The following is a 19,223-nucleotide window of genomic DNA, read 5'->3' on the forward strand; positions in this document are numbered from 1 at the left end:
AAATATTAATTCAGTTGCCTTTCAATGTGCTCTCACCATTGATCAGATCATTCTACACTGATACAATGATCACAACAGCACTCCAAGCGAGCCTAGGCTGGTGGTGAGGGGAGAATGACTTCCCTTGACATCAAGGCAGCATTTGACCACGTTTGACATCAAGGAGCCCTAGCAAAATTGAAGTCAGTGGGAATCGGGGGGAAACTCTCCACTGGTTGGAGTCATATCGAGCACAAAGGAAGATGGTTGTGGTTGCTGGAGGTCAATCACCTTAGTCCCAAGACATTACTGCAGGAGTTCCTCAGGGTAGTGTCCCAGGTCCAACCACCTTCAGCTGCTTCATCAATGACCTTCCTTCCATCATAAGGTCAGAAATGGGGATGTTCGCTGATAATTGCGCAATGTTCAGCACCATCTGCAGCTCCTCAGAAACTGAAGTAGTCTATGTCCATATTCAGTGAGACCTGGACAACATTCAGGTTTGGGCTGATAAGTGGTAAGAAACATTCGCACCATACAAGTGCCAAGCAATGACCATCTCCAACAAGAGAGAATCTAACCATCTCCCCTTCACATTCAATGGCATTACCATCGCTGAATTCCCCACTATCAACATCCTGGTGGTTACCATTGACCAGAAACAGAATGTACCACCCATATAAATACTGTGGCTACAAGAGCAGGTCAGAGGCTAGGAATTCTGCTGCCAGCAACTCACCTCCTGATTCCCCAAAACTTGTCCACCATCCAGAAAGAATAAGTCAGGAGCATGATGGAGTACTATCCACTTACCTGGATGAGTGCAGCTCCAAAAATACTCAAGAAACTCGGCACCATCCTGGACAAAGCAGCCCGCTTGATTGGCACCTCATTCACAAACATTCACTCCCTCCACCACTGACGCAGCAATGTATACATTCTACAAGATACACTGTAGCAACTCACCAAGACTCCTTCAATAGCACTTTCCAAACCCATGATCTCCACCACCTAGAAGGACAAGGGCAGCAGATGCATGGGAAATCCACCACCTGCAAGTTCCATTCCAGGCCACACACCATCCTGACTTGGAACTATATTGCCTTTCTTTCACTATCACTGGGTCAAAATCCTGGAACTCCCTTCCCAACAGCACTGTGGATGTTCCTATACCACATGGACTGCAACGGTTCAAGAAGGCAGCTCACACCACCTTCTCAAGGGCAATTAGGAATGGGTAATAAATGCTGGCCTAACCAGTGACACACATCCTGCGAATGAATAAATAAAATAAAACAACAATCCTGCATTGTTAGATGTGTGATCTTTTTCTTGAAACATTAACCTGACACCCCATCTACCTGTGCAGATGGATATATAGGGCAGGATTTTTCACTCATTGGGTGGGCGTGCACTCGACCCGAACGAGTGTAAAATGACGCGCGATGACGTTGGCCGAGCGTTCCGATGTCATCACGCACTTGCACGATATTTTGGTCGACAGGTGCGCGCAGGAGTGAGAAGTGCACCCGCCGACAATTAAAAGGCCTATTAATGCCATTAAGAATCTAATTGACTAATTTTTTTTTGCTGCCTGAGCAACCTTACGGTTGGCAGGCAGGCGAAAAGACCAACCGCCTTTTCATTTTTTTGTGAAACCTCCTCCATGGGTGGGATGAGGTTTTGATCCGTCATTTAAAAAAAAAATGTAAAGATTTCATCTTAATTTCTAACACGTTCCTGTGGGGACATGCTTTTTACCATCCTAAAATGCTTTATTTTTAATTTTTTATATCTTCATCTCCCTGAGGTAGCTCTGTGCCTCGGGGAACTTTCCCCGCGCGCACCCGTGCACACGCATGAACTTGCACGCTTGCCCTCCTCCAACCCCCCCACAGGCCCGCCAGCGTGAAATCGCGGCCTGGCCCCGATGGTGGGCAGCGGTCGGCTTCCCAACCACTCCCACCCGCCCACGCTGAGCCCACCCAACGAGGGCAAAATACAGCACATGGATTCTCTTCCAAGAAAAAAAATGGACAATTCTCTATCCTAATTAACATGTAGCCCTCAACCAACACCACCAAAAAACTTTAACTGCTGTTTGTAGTTTCTTGCTGTGCGCTCGTTAGCTGCTCCATTTGCCTACAAATTAAAGTGATTACATTTCAAAATATAGCTTATGGCTGTAAGACACTTGCTTGCCCTAAGGATGTGAAAGGTAAAATATAAGTGTAAGTCTTTATTGCGTTTATACTCTACCACTTCCGCATGCAATGTGACATGTTCAGTTCATGTGTTCTTGTACTCAGTGAACTATCCTCTGGGATACCTCTCTCTGGTAGACTAGATCAGTTTATCTTATCTGTCAGACCTTACTTTCCTTCCATATTCTCACTGTTTTACATGTATCCACATTAAACAACATCTTCGACTTGTCAGTCAAACTTCTTAATCTATCATTGTGAACAATAATGTCCCAAGAATTGGTCCCTGCTTTCTTCCCAGTGTAGCTTCATGTAAAACAATGCAAAGATTTCTCTGATGCAGCTACTTCAGAAGATTTCCCCTTACTTCCAGCATTGTGGGTCAAAAAGCTTTGCTAAAATTTGAATATAATAACATGCACTGAATTCCCATTTTCAACTCAATCCATGAGATTTGGCAAGCATGACTCTATCTCCCCCTGATTGCACCCCGGCACCCTGCCCAAGAAGCCATATTGACCTCTTATTCCGTAAGTAATTCATTATTCGCTCCTTCAGGATTCCTTTTACTATATGCATCAGGTTCACATCCCTATATTCCCCAGAGCATTTGTTATGCCTCTTTTCACAAATTGGTTTATTGAACTTATTGCAGTTTTTCCAGCATCGTTCCTGTTTCCAATGATTCCCTCACGATACCTGCCAGCATGTGACTGATCGAATTAGCAACTACATTAAGTTGGCTATTGCAATCCATGCAGGTTTGGTGCTCTCAGCATTCCATCATACTTCTACTGATAATTCTTATCATTTTTAACATTTCCTTATTTTTACCCCGGAAATGCTATATATTTGTTTAAAATATATATATTTATCGCATCTTCAGACTGCTCCAAATGTGCAATCATTTGTGGATGTTTACTAGATAGGGCTTCAAATATGTATTAATTTTGGAAGATAATTACATGGAAACTTACCATAATTCTGGCCAAAGGATAGTATTGATGACACAAATGCCCATGAGGTGCAATCTTCTAACTGGTGCAGAAAATGGGAGAAATTATTTTGAAATAAATATGTTTAATATGCACCTTGATATCTGTTCTTAAATCGCTGTAGTTAATTTTTACCTCTCCTTCTGAGTAATAGAGACATTTGAGTTGGTTCCCAGGTCCCACTGTCTGAGTGTCACAGAGACAAGCTGTCTGCTTCCTGCTTTGCAAGAGGAAGCGATGGGAGAATTTCTAGTCCCATTTACAAACATCCTCCGCCAAGCCTTTAAATTTTATGAACTTTAAACAAGGCCTCCAATCCAGGAAAACAGGAAAATGTGTTTACATTCTGCTTGGCTCTTTCCTTCTTGAACATTTCCCAAAATTATATTGACAAATAATGCCAAGAAACCTTGCCTGATGTTCTCTCAGTGTACTAAGCCACACCAAATGAGCAACCCTGGGATATGATTCCCAGTCTCTGTACGGTTAGCTGATCTCAGCTTGCATAACAGTTAGGGTACTAAAATTAGCCGTAGCAACAATGGGAAAAATTCAGCTGGGTGTCTGCTGCTGATCCATATTCAGTGATTCCTGTAAAGTGCCTTTGTGGGGACAAGGATTGAGGATCTGATCACACTAGAATGTAGCATCACCGACACACATCCACAGACTGTTAATACTCATTGTTTAGATTCACCCATGAAGAACTACCATTGACGTACAAAGGTCCATTACTGCTCATGAGCCTGCAGCCTGGAATGAGCTGATACCTTAAGGAAGGGGAGAAGAAAATTTCCCAAACCTACAATCCAAATCTAATCTTGCCACTGAAGTCAAATCCAAATCCTAGTTGGGATCTAACTCTGAAACTGTTAATTAAAATAGCATCCATGTTGTTGAATGTTGGTGGCGAGTTGATCTGGATAAATTTGGCAGACTGAACTATTAAAAAGCTTAAATGGTCCAGTCCCTAGAGATGAAGCTTTCATGTGAAAACAATACTGCTTCAACTCTTCAAAAGTAGCTTTCTTGAAAAGATGGTGACAGACTCTTATGTTGGATGTACTGACATTTCTCAGGAAATTAAATCTATTCCCAGAGCCATCACACTTCTACAAATCACATATTTTTAAAAGCTCAATGAATCAACTGATTTTGGCAAGTGGAATGATATGGTTTGCAGTGCTGATAGTGGGCCAGACTGTGCAAGAACACAGGTCAGCTAATGGCTAGTTATTACCCAAGAGAGACAAGGGCCAATTTTAACTCAACCTGGTGGAAACTGGCTGTGGTAGAGTTAAGATTGCGGTGCACCACTTACTTGTACCATATTGGCTGGAGCCCCGGCCTTCCAGCAGTAGCCTATTACTGTATGCAAATTGGGGTCTTCTGACGTGCATAAGCATTTAGAGCATTTTAGAGGGATGACTGGGTGATGAAATGGAGGATGTTCCAAAACTGTATGTAAGTAATGGTTTATCTGGGGCCAGGAGGAGCAAAAATGCTTCCCCTCTGACTCTAACTTCCTGCTGGCTGAGTCAGCCCATGCACCACATGAATGTTGTACTGGCTTGAAGCCAGTGAACTGCAGAGTGATACTCATTTGGGGCATGCAGCCCACTGGTGGCAGGATAGAGAGTTATATTTTCTCAGCTGACACCTCCAAATCAATCACTGTGCTGCTGACCCAATTTTTTTTCCATTTCTTAAATCTCTCATATTGCGTGGCAAAATATCACAAAATGCCCAAGATTTCCCCCTTCCACTTTGCTAAAGGAATTTTATAAAATGTCTTTATTATTTATTTATGATGGAGTAAATCCTCTGTGAGTGGAACACTTCACTCGTTCAACCTGTTGTCATACTGCTGAATGCCTGTGTCTCCTCAGGACAAATGTTTTACAGTTCAGGCACTGGTTAAAACCCATTGGTGAATACTGAGAAAAAGTCACAGCAACGGTGCCCATTACGGGGGTGGTGAGGTGAGCGGAGGTGCAAAGGTTGGATTTAACCCAACCTGCCTGGCAGTAACCAGCCTGTTAAAAACAAGCAGCTGAATTATCTGCTCAGAATTTTACCCTTTTGACTATTCAACTTCGCAGCTCTGCAGGTAAATGAGGTACCTTCCTAACTTTTCAATAGTTTAATCTGCCAAATTTATCCAGGTCAACTCACCACCAACATGGATGCCAGTTCTATTTGCAGTTTCACAATTGGATTCCGATTAGGATTAGAATTTGACTTCAGAAGCACATGCCTGATGAATTTATACACTTCAGGGTTCTTTTATGCCAATGGCATCCCAATGATATTTTAACTGGTCCCTGAGTGGTGTTGATGCCACAGTTTTCTTGCCAGGCTGCAGCGGATCAGAAGCTGGTGGGAAAAACAAAGAGGTCATTCTAGATATAAAAAGAATGCCTTTCATTTACATAGCAGCTTTCAAGACCTTAGGATGTCTCAAAGTGCTTTATAGACAATGAAATACTTTTAAAGTGTAGTCACAGGGAAATGCGGCAGACAATTTGTGCCACAGCAAGTTCCCAAAAACAACAATGTGATACATGAGCAAATAATTTGTTTTATTAATGATGGTTGAGGGGGTAAATATTGGCCAGGAAACTGGGGACAACTCTCTTGCTCTTCTTTGAAAAAGTACCGTAGGATTTTTTAATCCACTTAAGAGGGCATCAATTTTGTGGGTAGGTGAACCTGCACCTCCCTCTTCTCTTTTACTCCTAACTCTAGGATTTGGACTGAGCCAGTCCAGGTGGAGAAAATGATCAAGGCTCACAACTCTTCTTTTCAATAGTTTATTGTAATATTGGCAAACATAAAAACATCAGTGCCCTACTCCCCTTATGTTAGATCAGTACTTACAAATGATCTTGACCATTAATGACTTACAAACCTCAGTACCCTGCTGTCTTTTAAGTTAAATCAGTACCACACCCACACTCTTCCTGTAACTTCGGAGCTGCACTCACGCTCTTAACCCTAGAAGAGCTACACTTCTGAAGAGATGCTAATTCTGTTATTAATGTTCCTTTAGCTTATTTGTCCTGTTTTAGTTCATCCAATCCCCTCATTAAACATATTTTCTGAGAAGCTCCATACTGTTCAGTGCTGCTACTGCTGTTTCTGTGACTCCTCTTACTGCTAAACAAACGTTTCCTAAAACCACCAAAAATCACACTACTACAATGATTACCACAAAGCCCTCCCTAAACCTGTGGATTCTTACACATTGCAACAATCTCATATCCTGGGTTCAAGAATTGTCCATTAACATAGGAAGGTGTTTCGATGGGGAAGCTCCTAGTTATCACATCACCAAATTTCACTCTAATCAGGCAGTTCTTGGGATTGCTGTTTCCAAGGAATACAGGGGCACAGTCAGACACAGTGGCCCCACATAGCTCGTTGGCCTATTCTTCTTGCAGACCTATAGTTTGGACACAAGAGTTCAATGGTCAAGACAAATAATTTAAGTGGACAGGTGCATTAGTCAAATTTTAAGAACCAGCAATGACTAAATAAAAATAAAGAGGGAGAAAGAAGAGTATGAGGGAAAGCTGGGTAGTAATATAAAAGCAGATAGTGAGAGCTTCTACAAGTATATAAATAGTAAAAGAGCAACTAAAGCTAGTGTTGGTCCTCTAGAGAGTGAGTCTGGAGAATTGATCATGAAAAGCAAGGAACCAGCAGAGGAGTTGAACAGGTATTTTCTGTCTTCACAGTAGAAGACTTAGAAAACTTCCCAAAGATATTTGAAAATCAAGGAAGGAACAGGAGGAGGAACTTAAAACAATCACCATCACCAGGGAAAAGGTGCTGGGAAAACTATTTGACCTAAAGGCTGACACGTCCCCAGGACCAGATGGCCTGCATCTTAGGGTCTTAAAAGAAGCGACCTCAGAGATAGTAGCTGCACTGGTTATAATCTTCCAAAATTCCTTAGAATCTGGAAGGGTCGAGTGATTTAGAAAATGGTTGTCAGGTTATTAAAAGAGGTAGAGAGCCTGCAAACACATATAGACAGGTTAAATGAGTGGGCAAAAATCTGACAGATGGAGTATAATGTGGGAGAATGTGAACGTGTCCACTTTGACAGGAGGAATAAAAAAGTAGTGCACTACTTAAATGGGGAGACACTACAGAGGGATCTGGGTGTCCTGATACATGAATCACGAAAAGTTAGTATGCAGGTACAGCAATTGATTAGGAAGGCAAATGGAGTTTTGGCATTAATTGCAAGGGAGATAGAATATAAAAGTAGGGAAGTTTTAATGAAGCTGTACAGGGCATTGGTGAGGCTACGTCTGGTATACTGTGTACAGTTTTAGTCTCCAAATTTGAAAAAATATATAATTGCATCAAAAACATTTCAGAGAAGGTTCGCTCGAATCATTCCTGGGATGAGGGGCTTATCTGGTGAAGATAAGTTGAACAGGTTGGGCCTATACCATTGAAGTTTAGAAGAATGAGAAATGATCTTATTGAAACACAGCAGAGCTTGAAGGGATTTGATAGAATCAATGCCGGGAGGGTGTTTCCACTTGTGGGAGAGACTAGAACCAGGGGACACATTTTAAGGCTTAAGAGGTCTCCCATTTCAGACGGAGATAAGGAGAATTTTTTTCTGTCAAAGGATCATTAGTCTGTGTGATTCTCTTCCTCAGAAAGCAGTGGAGGCTGGGACATTGAATTTATTCAAGGCGGAGTTAGATTTTTGATAAGGGAGTCATATGTTTTGGGTACAGATGGCAAAATGGAGTTGAGACCACAACCAGATCAGCCATTATCATCTTGAATGAAGGAGCAGGCTTGAAGGGCTGAATGGCCTACTCTGCCCCTATGTTCCGATACCCATTGTGTGGCCTGCCATCTCTTGACTAGTGTATTGAAAAAATCACCCATTGGTGTCTATGTCAGGTTTTGAAGGTTTTTTTAGGTCCAGTTCCAAGGTTCCATGGAATGTTGGGAGGCAAAGTTGGGCCAATTTCTGAAAATTGTCTATTACAAATGGCCTTTTTGCAGTATTTTCTTTGGGCTTTCTCACGTTGCTTTTTTTTAAAGTTGAATACATTCTTACTGAAGGACTGCTACATTTAGCATATCATCAGAAAGACATCACCTCCTACAGTGCAGCACTCCATTAGCACTACACCAGGGTTCCAGCCTAGATTAAGTGTGCAAGCCTCTGGAAGAATTTGTTTTGTGGGGCCAGGAACAGCAGGAGTATCAGGAGTTCCTCTGCGCTGAGCTCCCACTCTTCCCTCCCACAAGTCAATCCTGAAACCCTATCCCTACCACTTATCTTGGAATTGGTAGGGGGGAAAGGGCCACTCAATCTTCCCCTGCAGGCAACTGCTCTGTGCCCTCTTCTTGCCTGGTCCAGGTGATAAGTAGACTGGCAGCTTTTTAAAAAGTTCCAGTAGTGAAACTTGTCAGGACTTTCTGCTACCTTTATCAGGCTGGTAAATACCTCCACCGCAAAGTTTTGCAAATTAGCTTGGAACGGTATGGAAATATCTTGTCAGGGATGGAAACATCTTTCTCATTATCTTCAGAGCTGATGTGAATTCTGTTCCAATGTGACTTGCAGTGTTACAGACTTTACTTGATTGGTCTGATTGGTATGTGTCCAGAATGTTCACTTACTGTTCCCCATGGTTTACCATTGACATCTGTCAAAAAACGATGAAAACCTCCTCAGAATTAGGACCAATGGGCAGGTTATGTCCTTATTCTGTCAACTCCCTTTCAGGCGATGATGTATCTTTTAAGAAAATTGTTTATTTTGATTTCCAACATATTTTTCAACTATAGTAGGGTACACAATTTACTTCTCTTGGAAAGACAAAATAATGGGCAGAAATTTCTCCCCATTAGGGGGTTGTGCGGGGGCGGGCGCAAACCCGATCGGCACCCCTGATTGGAGCCACGCCACCATTTTACGTGAGCGGGCCAATTAAGGCCCGCCCAGTGTGACACTCGCCCAGAAGCACCGAGCGTTCCCTTTGCGGGCCAGAGGTGCCTCAGGGAGATTAATTTATAGTTTAAACATTTAAATAAAGAAAAGAAAATATTTTAATACATGTCCCTCATACGACACATCAATGAATTTTTTCAAAATTTTTTATTTAATTTATAATCCCTTCATGAAACCTCATCACGCCCGTGGATGAGATTTCATGAAAAATGTGAAGGCCGCCTAGGCTCTTCGCCTGCCCGCCAACCTTAAGGTTGGACGGGCAGCATTCTTAACTACTTTAATTACTTTCTTAATGGCCTTAATAGACCTTTGACAGTTCGGTGGGTGCACAGCCGAACTGAAAATCTAAAAGACGCACGGTGACGTTGGGACGCCCGCCCGACATCACCCCATGTCATATTACGCGTCAGCGAGCGGGCCCTGCCCCCGCTCGCCAACCAGAAAATTCTTCCCAATGAAAATGTTAGGCCATTAACTTCAGCACTTTTTAATGTGACATGAAATTAAATTTACCACAAAGAGGGCAACCATTAAAATTCATTGCATATTGATACCCAGTAATGTATTGCCTCTCGCGCATCATTGCAACAAGTGATGACTGGCAAACCTAAGCAGTCAACCTAAAGTTGTTCATCTCTCTAACTTTGTTAGTTTACAATAATCTCTAATTTGAAATGAAGGATTTGATACATTTCAGATTTACCTTGCCAGATTGATTAACTATGAGAAATGTTGTTGTTAACCAATAGCTCATAGGTATTAAGTTTCTTCCCAGCAAATGAAAGCAGAAATAAAAACAAATTTATTTTATCAGTAAGCCATGAGGAATACGATATGTAGATCTTTAGAAGGCTAAGAGGCAAAGATGGCATAAACAAAAGCAGTCTGTTCAATTTGGGCTGCAAGTGCAGAACTAGAGCAGCTATACAGAAAATTAACAAGCATCAAATGTGGCTGAGAATGAGAATGTGTAAGATGACGCGGCGGGCATCCCGACGTCACCACATGTCATTTAGATCTTTCATTCGGTGGGCGTGTGCCAGAGGTGGCTGTGCGCCCCAACTGTCAAAGGCCTGTTAAGGCCATTAAAAAACCAATTAAAGTACTTAACAATGCTGGCCGTCCAACCTTAAGGTTGACAGGCAGGCGAAGAGCCCAAGCAACCTTCGCGTTTTTCAGGAAACCTCATCCTCGAGTGGGATGTGGTTACCCGAAGGTTTTATTAAATAAATAAATATTTTTTGCTCAATTCATAAACATGTCACATGAGGGGACATGTATAAATAATTTTTATCTTTATTAAAAGTTCTCAATATGTACTTAATCTTCCTGAGACTGTGCGTCACGCTGGGCGGGCCTTAACTGGCCCGCCCACAAAAAATGGTGGTGCGGAGCCGATCACGGGCGGCGATTGGCTCGATGCCTGCCCGTGCCCACGCCCGCTCCCAACCGGCCCACCCGACAATCAGAAAATTCACCCCATGGTGATTGACTGAATTTGGGTTCTGTTTAAAAAATGCATGATGGGATACCCAGCAATGCCAAGAGTTTAGAAAGAAGCTGTGAGATATGGTCCTGGTTCAAGTGCTTAAGCAGACTTATCATGAGATCATTTCATGGAGGTGTGCAAATAGCTAGAGGAAACAAAATAATGAGACTGCTAATGAAAAGGTATGCAGTCCAATTTGGAGTCTAAAACAATGTTATATCCTTAATGACAGGTGAATTTTAGAATGCAAATTTATGACTATTTGAGATACTCCCTAACATAAGTAAATGTTGATGTTTCAGTCCAAGCATGTTCTCACTATGTTTCCAGTAACATAACTGGATAAGATTAAATTGGGAGCATAGGTCAGCATTACACAATGAAAGTTATAGGTAGGGATTGAGCTGTTAAGCTTTGCCTGAAAGTAAGTTTGATGTCAACAATAATAAATCCAGTTCCCTGCGCACTGTCCTTCAATATCGGATTACTGAGAACTCTAAAACAACCTATAAAACTAAGAGTCTGAATCGTATGTGTAAAACATCAAATTACCACCATCTTTTAAAGTATTACACTACAACACATCATGTAAATACTCAACAAGCAAAGTGTCTGTCGGACTTGCACCTGATTGGTTCAAAGACCATACTCATTAAAAGTAACAAATTTTGGCTGAAAAGTTTGCAAATTTACTGATGAACAAGTGACAAACATGTCAAAAACTACAAACTGCTAGTTTGCCTACTTGCTATTTTAAGTCAAAAATGAACAAAAGAGCTACCCGTAAAACAGCTCATGAAACAGAGATGGGGAATCAATAAAGTCCCACGAAATATTGAAAGCAAAAGCTTTCCAACATTAGGGATTTACAATGTTATGTCAAAGTGCAGGGGGTGCGGGACTAAACAGCACAGCTCTTTCAAGCATGTATGAAGGATTAAATAACTTCCTTCTATGATGTAATTTTCTGTTGCTCTATGATAATATTGTGACTTATCAATAACCAGTGAAAATTACTTTAAAATAGGGCTTTTAGCATAAAAAAGACAAAAATCTTCAAATTTATTCATAGGGCAGCTTTTTCCCATCGGTGAGCGGGGGTGGGGGTGGGGATGGGGGCAGGGCCCGTTCGCCGACGCATAAAATGACGCGGGGTGATGTCAGGTGGGCATCCCGACGTCTCCCCGCGCCATTTAGATTTTCAGTTCGGCGGGCGCACAGCCGAATTGGCTGCGCACCCGCCGGCCTGTCAATGGCCTATTAAGGCCATTAAAAAAGTAATTGAAATGATTAACGGACCTGCCCGTCCAACCATAAGGTTGGCGGGCAGGCGAAGAGTCCAGGCGGCCTTCTGAAAAAGCACGAAACCTCATCCACGGGAGGGATGAGATTTCATGAGGGATTTTAAAATTTCAGAATATTCTTAAATAAAAGTAATGGACATGTCCCAGCTCATGTGACAGTGTCACATGAGGTGACATGTCAGGAAAATTTTTTCTACCCTTTAAAAACTTTTTATAACTTCCACCGATCTCCCTGAGGCGGCACTTTGCCAATAAATGTCCCAATGCTTTATGTAACTGATAGATTCTGCTTAAATAAACACATTTAACTTCAGGATTTTTGCTCTATCTTCCCTCCATACTGAGAGCTTCCTTCAAACTTGAGTAATGAAACCACCATCCAGAATTTCATTCTTCCTGATGGGACATTTGGAAAAGAAGGGAAAGTTTAAATTAAGTTAAATTTGAGTTTTAAAGTTATTTGTTTTCACTGTAAAAATTGTAAATATGTGAGTCATTCTGTCCTTTAATAATTTTAGCAAGGAACTACTGTGATCAGTTTCTCACAGAAATCTTTTCACAGTAACTATCATGTCCATTTTCTGTATACATTTATATTCACAGTTCAAGAAAAGGGAAATAAAAGGAATTAAAGTACTAACATTTAAAACCTCAAATCAAATTGAAACAAAAAACATGTTAAAATGTGATTCCTGTATTTTAGTTTATGTAATGCTGGTCAGATAAATGTAATTTTTTTATATTATAGCTGTAACTTTTGTTTCTCAAAAATGTCCATTTTCTGGTGTGGCATCTTTTAATATGGTATTCTAATTGACGCTGAAATAATCCGTGCAGCTAAATAAAGCAGATATTTTAATGGACTCAATGCACGATGACTACATAAAAGACCGTGTTCCCATTTACACAAGAGTGGATATAGGAACATTTACTTCCCTTTGTGACATGAGCAAGATTTCAGTTATTGGCACATGCTTAACTTCAGCATCCAACAAAAGTCACCCCTCCAGATGATTGTTCCAGCTCTTATTATTAAAACTGTTCTGTTTATTTCCTGGAGCTCGATATTAAGTCCTCCTTTGGAATTAATAATAGGAGCAGGAGGAGGCCATTCAGCCCCTTGAGCCTGCTCCATCATTCAGTATGATCATGGTGATCTGATTGTGGCCTCAACTCCACTTTCTTGCCTGCCTTCCAAAGCCCTTGACTCCCTTGTGAATCAAAAATCTGTCTAACCCAACTTAGAATGTATTCAATGACCCAGCTTGATGTGGGAAAGAATTCCAAACATGAGCAACACAAAACATGTCCAGTATAACATTCCTAACAGTACACAACTTCTCCGAGTCCAAAAATGGCTGATGGGCACAATTCACAAGTTACATGAGAGTCTAAACATTTTAAACTGACCCTAGAACCCAATTTAGGACTTGGCAATATACAGACAATAGATGAAGGAAGGAAGGAAGAACAAGAAAAGAGAAATAGGTAGATTTTCAAGGCCCTATATACAAACATAAGAAATAGGAGCAAGAGGAGGTCTTTCAGCCCCTCAATCCTGTTCCACGATTCTATACAATCATGGCTGATCTAATTGCAACCTTAACATCTCTTTCCTGCCTGCCCTCATAACCTTGACTCCCTTGTCAATCAAAAATCTGTCTAACTCAGCCTTGAATATATGCAATGACCCAGATTTCCATTGCTTCCTTAGGAAGAGAATTCCAAACAATATTAACCTTCTGATAGAAGTAAATTCTTCTCATCTCCATCTTAAATGGGGAACACCTTGGGCTGGATTTTCATCGAGTTCTGTTGACTTAAGAGCCCTTTAAAAATGGCAGCCGGTACACGATTCCAGGATCCCAGACCCCATTTCCAGGTTTTCCAATTTTTGAAAGTGCCTATTAAGGGTGTGGATTGGTTTGGGTCAAAAGCCAGAACCCTGCACTCCTGACCTGGCTGGCTCCATTGCGAGGATAGATGCGTCCTAGTCCTCCACAATTTTCATGGAACCGGGCCAGGTTTTCAATGAGTCGAGGTTCGCACGCACCTCAGAGATGTTGCGAACCATTGGGCAGAATTTAGCCCTTGGCTGGTGGGCGGGCCCTACCGACTTGGCAGCGGGGGGGCAGCCGAACCCCGCTGCCGAAATGGGGCCCGCCGCCATTTTGAGTGGGTGGGCCAATTAAGGCCCGCCCAGTGGCCTGCCCGACATATGCGCTTCCTGTACCGGGGGGGGAGGGAATCCCCAACTGTCAAAGTGCGCTCTTTCACGCATGCGCACGAAAGAGCGCACTGCTCCCTGAGGCAAAGTCCTGTCTCAGGGAGTTTAGTGAAAGGTAAGTAAAGACAAAAAATAGAGACATTTTAAAATTATTAACATGTCCCCCTCATGTGACAGTGTCACACGAGATGGGACATGTTGATAACAAACTCATAAAATGTATTAAACTTTTACAAAACGGTAATGAAACTTCATCCCGCCAGTGGATGAAGTTTCATTAATAATCTACAGGCTGCTGGGGCTCCTGGCCTGCCCGCCAGCCTTAAGGTTGGCTGGGCAGGGCATTTAACTATCTTAATGAGCCTGTCAATGGCCTTAATTGGCCATTGACAGGTCGGCGGGCGGACAGCTGATTTAAATGGCCCAGGATGATGTCGGGGATTCCTCCCAACATCATCCCGCATCATTTTCCCCTCGGCGAGCGGGCCCCACCCCCAAATCGCCGAGGGGAAAATCCTGGCCATAGTCTCCATGAATGAATCTTTTAAAAGGCAAGTTCAAAAGGTCCCCCTCATGCACCCCCACCCCATGCTAAGCTATGCTCCCCCAAACAACCCTTCCCATGACCCCTCATGCCAAGCTATGGCACTTCCATGAGGGGCTAAAAGGGGTGGGTGGGGGCATTAGGTGACATGGATGGAGCATGTGGAGTGTGTGAGAGGATGTGAGGGATGAGGGCTGGTAGGATTTCTGTTTTTATTTTAACTGGGATGAAATCCCAAGCACTGAGGCAGGTCTCAGCACCCAGCAGCCCCACCGGCTGCCTCCGAACCTTTTTGCTGGGGTGCCTAGCCTGACTCCAATGAAAATCGCATCCTTCCAGACGAAGTGGGCGGGCTGAGCCTAGAATTCTCCCGACTCCCGCTACCCCCCTCTTGGATGAAAATCTGGGTCTTTATTTTGAAACCATGCCCCCTAGCTCTAGATTCCAGCATGAGGGAATTTCATTGCAGCATTTCATTGCTACAATGAAACTAAGTATCAAATGAAATTTGGCACCTTTTATATTTTCCTCTTTTTTAGTTTGACCAGAAATGTAAAACAAATATAAATTTAAGAGATTGCCTGAGTATGAAGTTCTACAAATGTATTAGTACTTGTTATGACCGGTCCCCAGGCGAGGTCCCCTCAATTTGTTAACTTTCTGAACAGGACTGCAATTTTGTTATGCCCCCAGATGAGGAGGAATGAGCTGGCTGCCCTTCTTTATTCAACCTCCTCAGTCGGTCGCAACAAGGTTAATTTAAAAATCCAAATGTATTTATTTTTTTTGAAGGAGCCAGTTTAACCAGGCTTTCTTGAGTCAAAGAAAGAGTAAGTTTATTAGTTACTAAAACTAAAAATAATAAAAATGCAACACACATGCACACGGATCAGAAATGAGAAGTTAAGAATCCAAATAAAATTTTTTTAAAAATGCATCAGTCTTTGGTTTGTCCGTGAGGCTTAGATGACTGTACGTTGCGGCTGTTAGGTTGAGTGATTCCAGTCGAGGTGACTTTGGCAGTTTCGCAGTTAGTTTGGAGACACTCAGTTCTTCAGGATGGCTGAAACGCTGTCCTATTTCCTTTAGATTGTGCCTTCTGCCAAGCTTTGCCTGCAGCAACAGAGAGAGATCCTTCACCTGCAAGCTGAAGGGGGGGTGACTAGCTTGTTCTTCCACTTGTTGTAACACACAGTCAATCTAGCACATCAGCTTTATAAATGATTTTTCCCTGTGTATTCTGGAAAAACTATGACTCACACCCAGCCTCCATGTTCTTTTCATCTCACACCATTTATACATTCTGAGATATAAACCAACAGGCGATGGATATCGGATGTCTGCTGAGACATGCAAATCAGTCTTTTGTCTCTGGAACCACAGGAGATTAAAGTTCAGTCCTTTGCACCTTTCCTATTTCCCTCTCAAATGCCTATGTTTGAAGAAGGCCATGACCCCTTTCAGGTGTGACATTCCATGTCCTCTCAGGACCAGCCAGTCAAGTATAATCCACATGGGAATTTTCTAGACAGTGGTCGCTTTACATTATCAGCCATCTTTTGCTCAATATCTTTACTTGTATTTCTTTTTTTAAAAAAGGACAGGTCTTCCTTAAAAAGTTCAACTTGCCCGCAAGTAACTGGTACCCATTAGTCCACCATCGTAGCAAACTAAGTAATTAATTTGCTTAGATCCAATCAAAAATTTATATTCTTAAATTATGCATTATCCATTCATGTGCAATTCTTTAATGAGTGCCTACTAAAGAAGTCCAATTCTTTCCACATGATAATTCACACTTACCTTGTTTGTTATGAGTTTCAGTTTAACAGATGATCATTTCTGCCTGATACAGGATTACACCATCTTTGAAATCAATGGGACAAATAGTGTATGGGATCCTACGCAAGGCTTTATTATTCGAAACCTGGAACATATTCCCTCTGGAATGCTGCAATGCAAAACCATGGTCAAAAATCAAGCCTTCAGGTCTTACTTTATAATATCCAAAGAAGGTAAGTGTTTTCTTTCCTTCCAAATGTATTGGGCTAATGTCAACTCCAATGTGAGTGGACAGCTATCCTGTCAGAGTCTTCATTACAGGCCTGGTTAATTTGAACTGCCTGGCCTCATTTGAGTGGAAAGTGGCAGCTCACCAGTCTTCTCAAATTTAGTGCTATTTGCACTATGTGCTTCAGCCATTCAATTAACTTTCAGCAAGGTAGCCAAATGGATTAGCCAAAGCCTAGAGGGAAACAGAATGGGTTGTTGCTCTCCAAAGAGATCCTGATCCAGAATAAGAGGGGTGCTACATTGGCAATAGAAAATGCTCTTCTAAGTTTGGGATAAAAGCACATTGCTTGAAAAAGGGTGGAGGGAAATTATTTAACACTTAAATTTAGTTAATATTCAACCTCAACGTGTCTCATCCTGACAGTGCTTGGAACACGTAGAAAAGCCTCCTGGATAACATCCTTCACCTTGGTGAATACAAAAGTGCACCAAACAAAAATGTCCACTATTCTACTCTAGCAAACAAGATGGCAAAGGCTAGAACTAGAGCCAATCTTTGCAAAGTTTTATAAGTATTTATTTACAGAGATACATATTACAAACTTGTAGCTCCCAACTCAGCAAAAAGTTTCAGTCAGTTCCTTTGTATAAGGGTACAAGTGAATCTCTAGTCAATGCTCCCCATCTGCATAGAGTTAAAGACAATTGATTTGCAATAAACATCCACTACCTGGTTTCTAATTTGTTCAACGAAAACATTTGTAGCAGTACAACAAAGTTAGGAGGTGTCAGCTGTGGCTCAGTTCATAGCACCCTCGCCTTTGAATCAGAAGGTTGTGGGTTCATGTCCCACTCCCGGAAACCAAGAACTGTGAATGAACTCGAAAGAATTACAATCTGTGACTGTTGATAACTCGAAAGAGTTACAACAAAGTTAGCAAAGATGGAAATTGCTGCATTACTTCTTTGTCATTTTTTTTCTGACCTAAGCTCAAGTGCTTGATTATTGTGGTTTGTTGCATATATATATATTGTTTTGCCTTTTATCCTCAGTTGAAGGGGTGAAATATCTTCACCTTAATACCAGTTCAAGAATCAAGGTGCTATCTGGGGATACACTGTCTATCAAGTGCACAGCAAAAATGCCTTTGAATGCCAGACCTGAATTTCAGTGGGAGTATCCTGGTAAAGCAGTAAGTCCTGACTTTTTACATCATCTTGAAGTACATTTACCAGATTTTCTGAAGGATTTTATTAATAGTTTGATGCAAAAGCTTCAAAATTACTGCTAGCACAATTTACAGATGGACGCATTAACATATTCATTTGGCATTCCTATGTCTGCTACACGCTAAACATATTAATATCTGCATTGAAATATGAAAGGAATGCCATACAAACAAGTTGAACCTTCATCCACTAATAAGGCCAACACTAATTTCTGGCGAAATCCATCAGTTTCATGCAATCTGAAAACCTTACAGCTTCTCAAAATTTCATTCCAGTTTTTTAACGGATGTATTTCCAGCATATTCCTACAATTTATACTGATAAACCTAACAGACCATAAACAAAGATGGTTTGTGCTCATACTTCTGGTGCAGGATACAGCAGACACCATTTTATTGTGGGTGTCAATGTGTGCAGGGAGCATGCACCAGAAGCGTGCTGAGTAGACAGATTATGATGTCAGCACTAATTTGAGGCCATGCTGCCAATTTGAACCCTAACACCATCTGACATTCTCTCTTAAAGGTGCACAGTTTATTTAGGCATTTATTCAGCAGCAGGCTCTCCCAACAGTGCCAAGAAATGGAACATAAGCTGCTTTAAGATTAGTTACTGAGTGATTTCTAGTGGCCGTAACTGTGATTTTAGAAGTGTTTATTGGTTTCTAGAGTTGTTTAAAGTTGCTAAAGCCGACAGGGAGACATGTGGCAATTGCTGTCCTGACTCTGTCCTGACTTCAAGGATACTGCACAAACCACTTGCTCCCAGACATGGATGCACCATTATGAATTCCCCTTGGGCTACAGCATGGCAGAAAGAAGGAGCAGAGGTGATACAGAGCAGGGCAAGCTGCTAGAAGATGGAGGAGGAGGAGGAGGAGGAGGTGAAGACAGAGTTCTCAGCAAGAGGCCATATTTACCCAGGGTGTTCAGGGAGCAATTCTCCTGTCTGAACCTCAGCAAGGAATGGTGAGTCAGACACCTGCACTTCATGGAGGATGTCCTCACTGACGTCTGCCAACTGCAGCTGCCACACCTGCAACCTCAGAACAGGAATAGAACTGGATTTCCAGTGGCTGTGAAGGGTTTTACTTGTCCTTCTTCTTCCAGGCTGGAGCAGATGATATTTGCAACATGTTCCAGTTTGCCACCCAGTGTGGCATAAGGGAGGTCAGTGAGGCTCTATATTCCAAGAGAACTGAATAGATTTCACTCACTTGCCATAGAGAGGCAGGCAGAGC

General features: G+C 42.0%; 1 protein-coding gene across 1 annotated transcript in view; it reads left to right on the top strand.

Moving 5' to 3' along the window:
• The window catches only part of kdrl (kinase insert domain receptor like), a 200,797-nt gene that overhangs the window by 64,959 nt on the left and 116,615 nt on the right, over window positions 1–19,223 (top strand). The window contains exons 5-6 of the mRNA XM_078547471.1: window positions 16,596–16,755; window positions 17,807–17,946. Of these exons, the coding sequence (XP_078403597.1) occupies window positions 16,596–16,755; window positions 17,807–17,946 (300 nt within the window). The remainder of the gene's footprint in view (window positions 1–16,595; window positions 16,756–17,806; window positions 17,947–19,223) is intronic.

The sequence above is a fragment of the Cetorhinus maximus genome, chromosome 8 (genome assembly GCF_964194155.1).
Source record: "Cetorhinus maximus chromosome 8, sCetMax3.hap1.1, whole genome shotgun sequence".
Taxonomy (NCBI): Eukaryota; Metazoa; Chordata; class Chondrichthyes; order Lamniformes; family Cetorhinidae; genus Cetorhinus; species Cetorhinus maximus.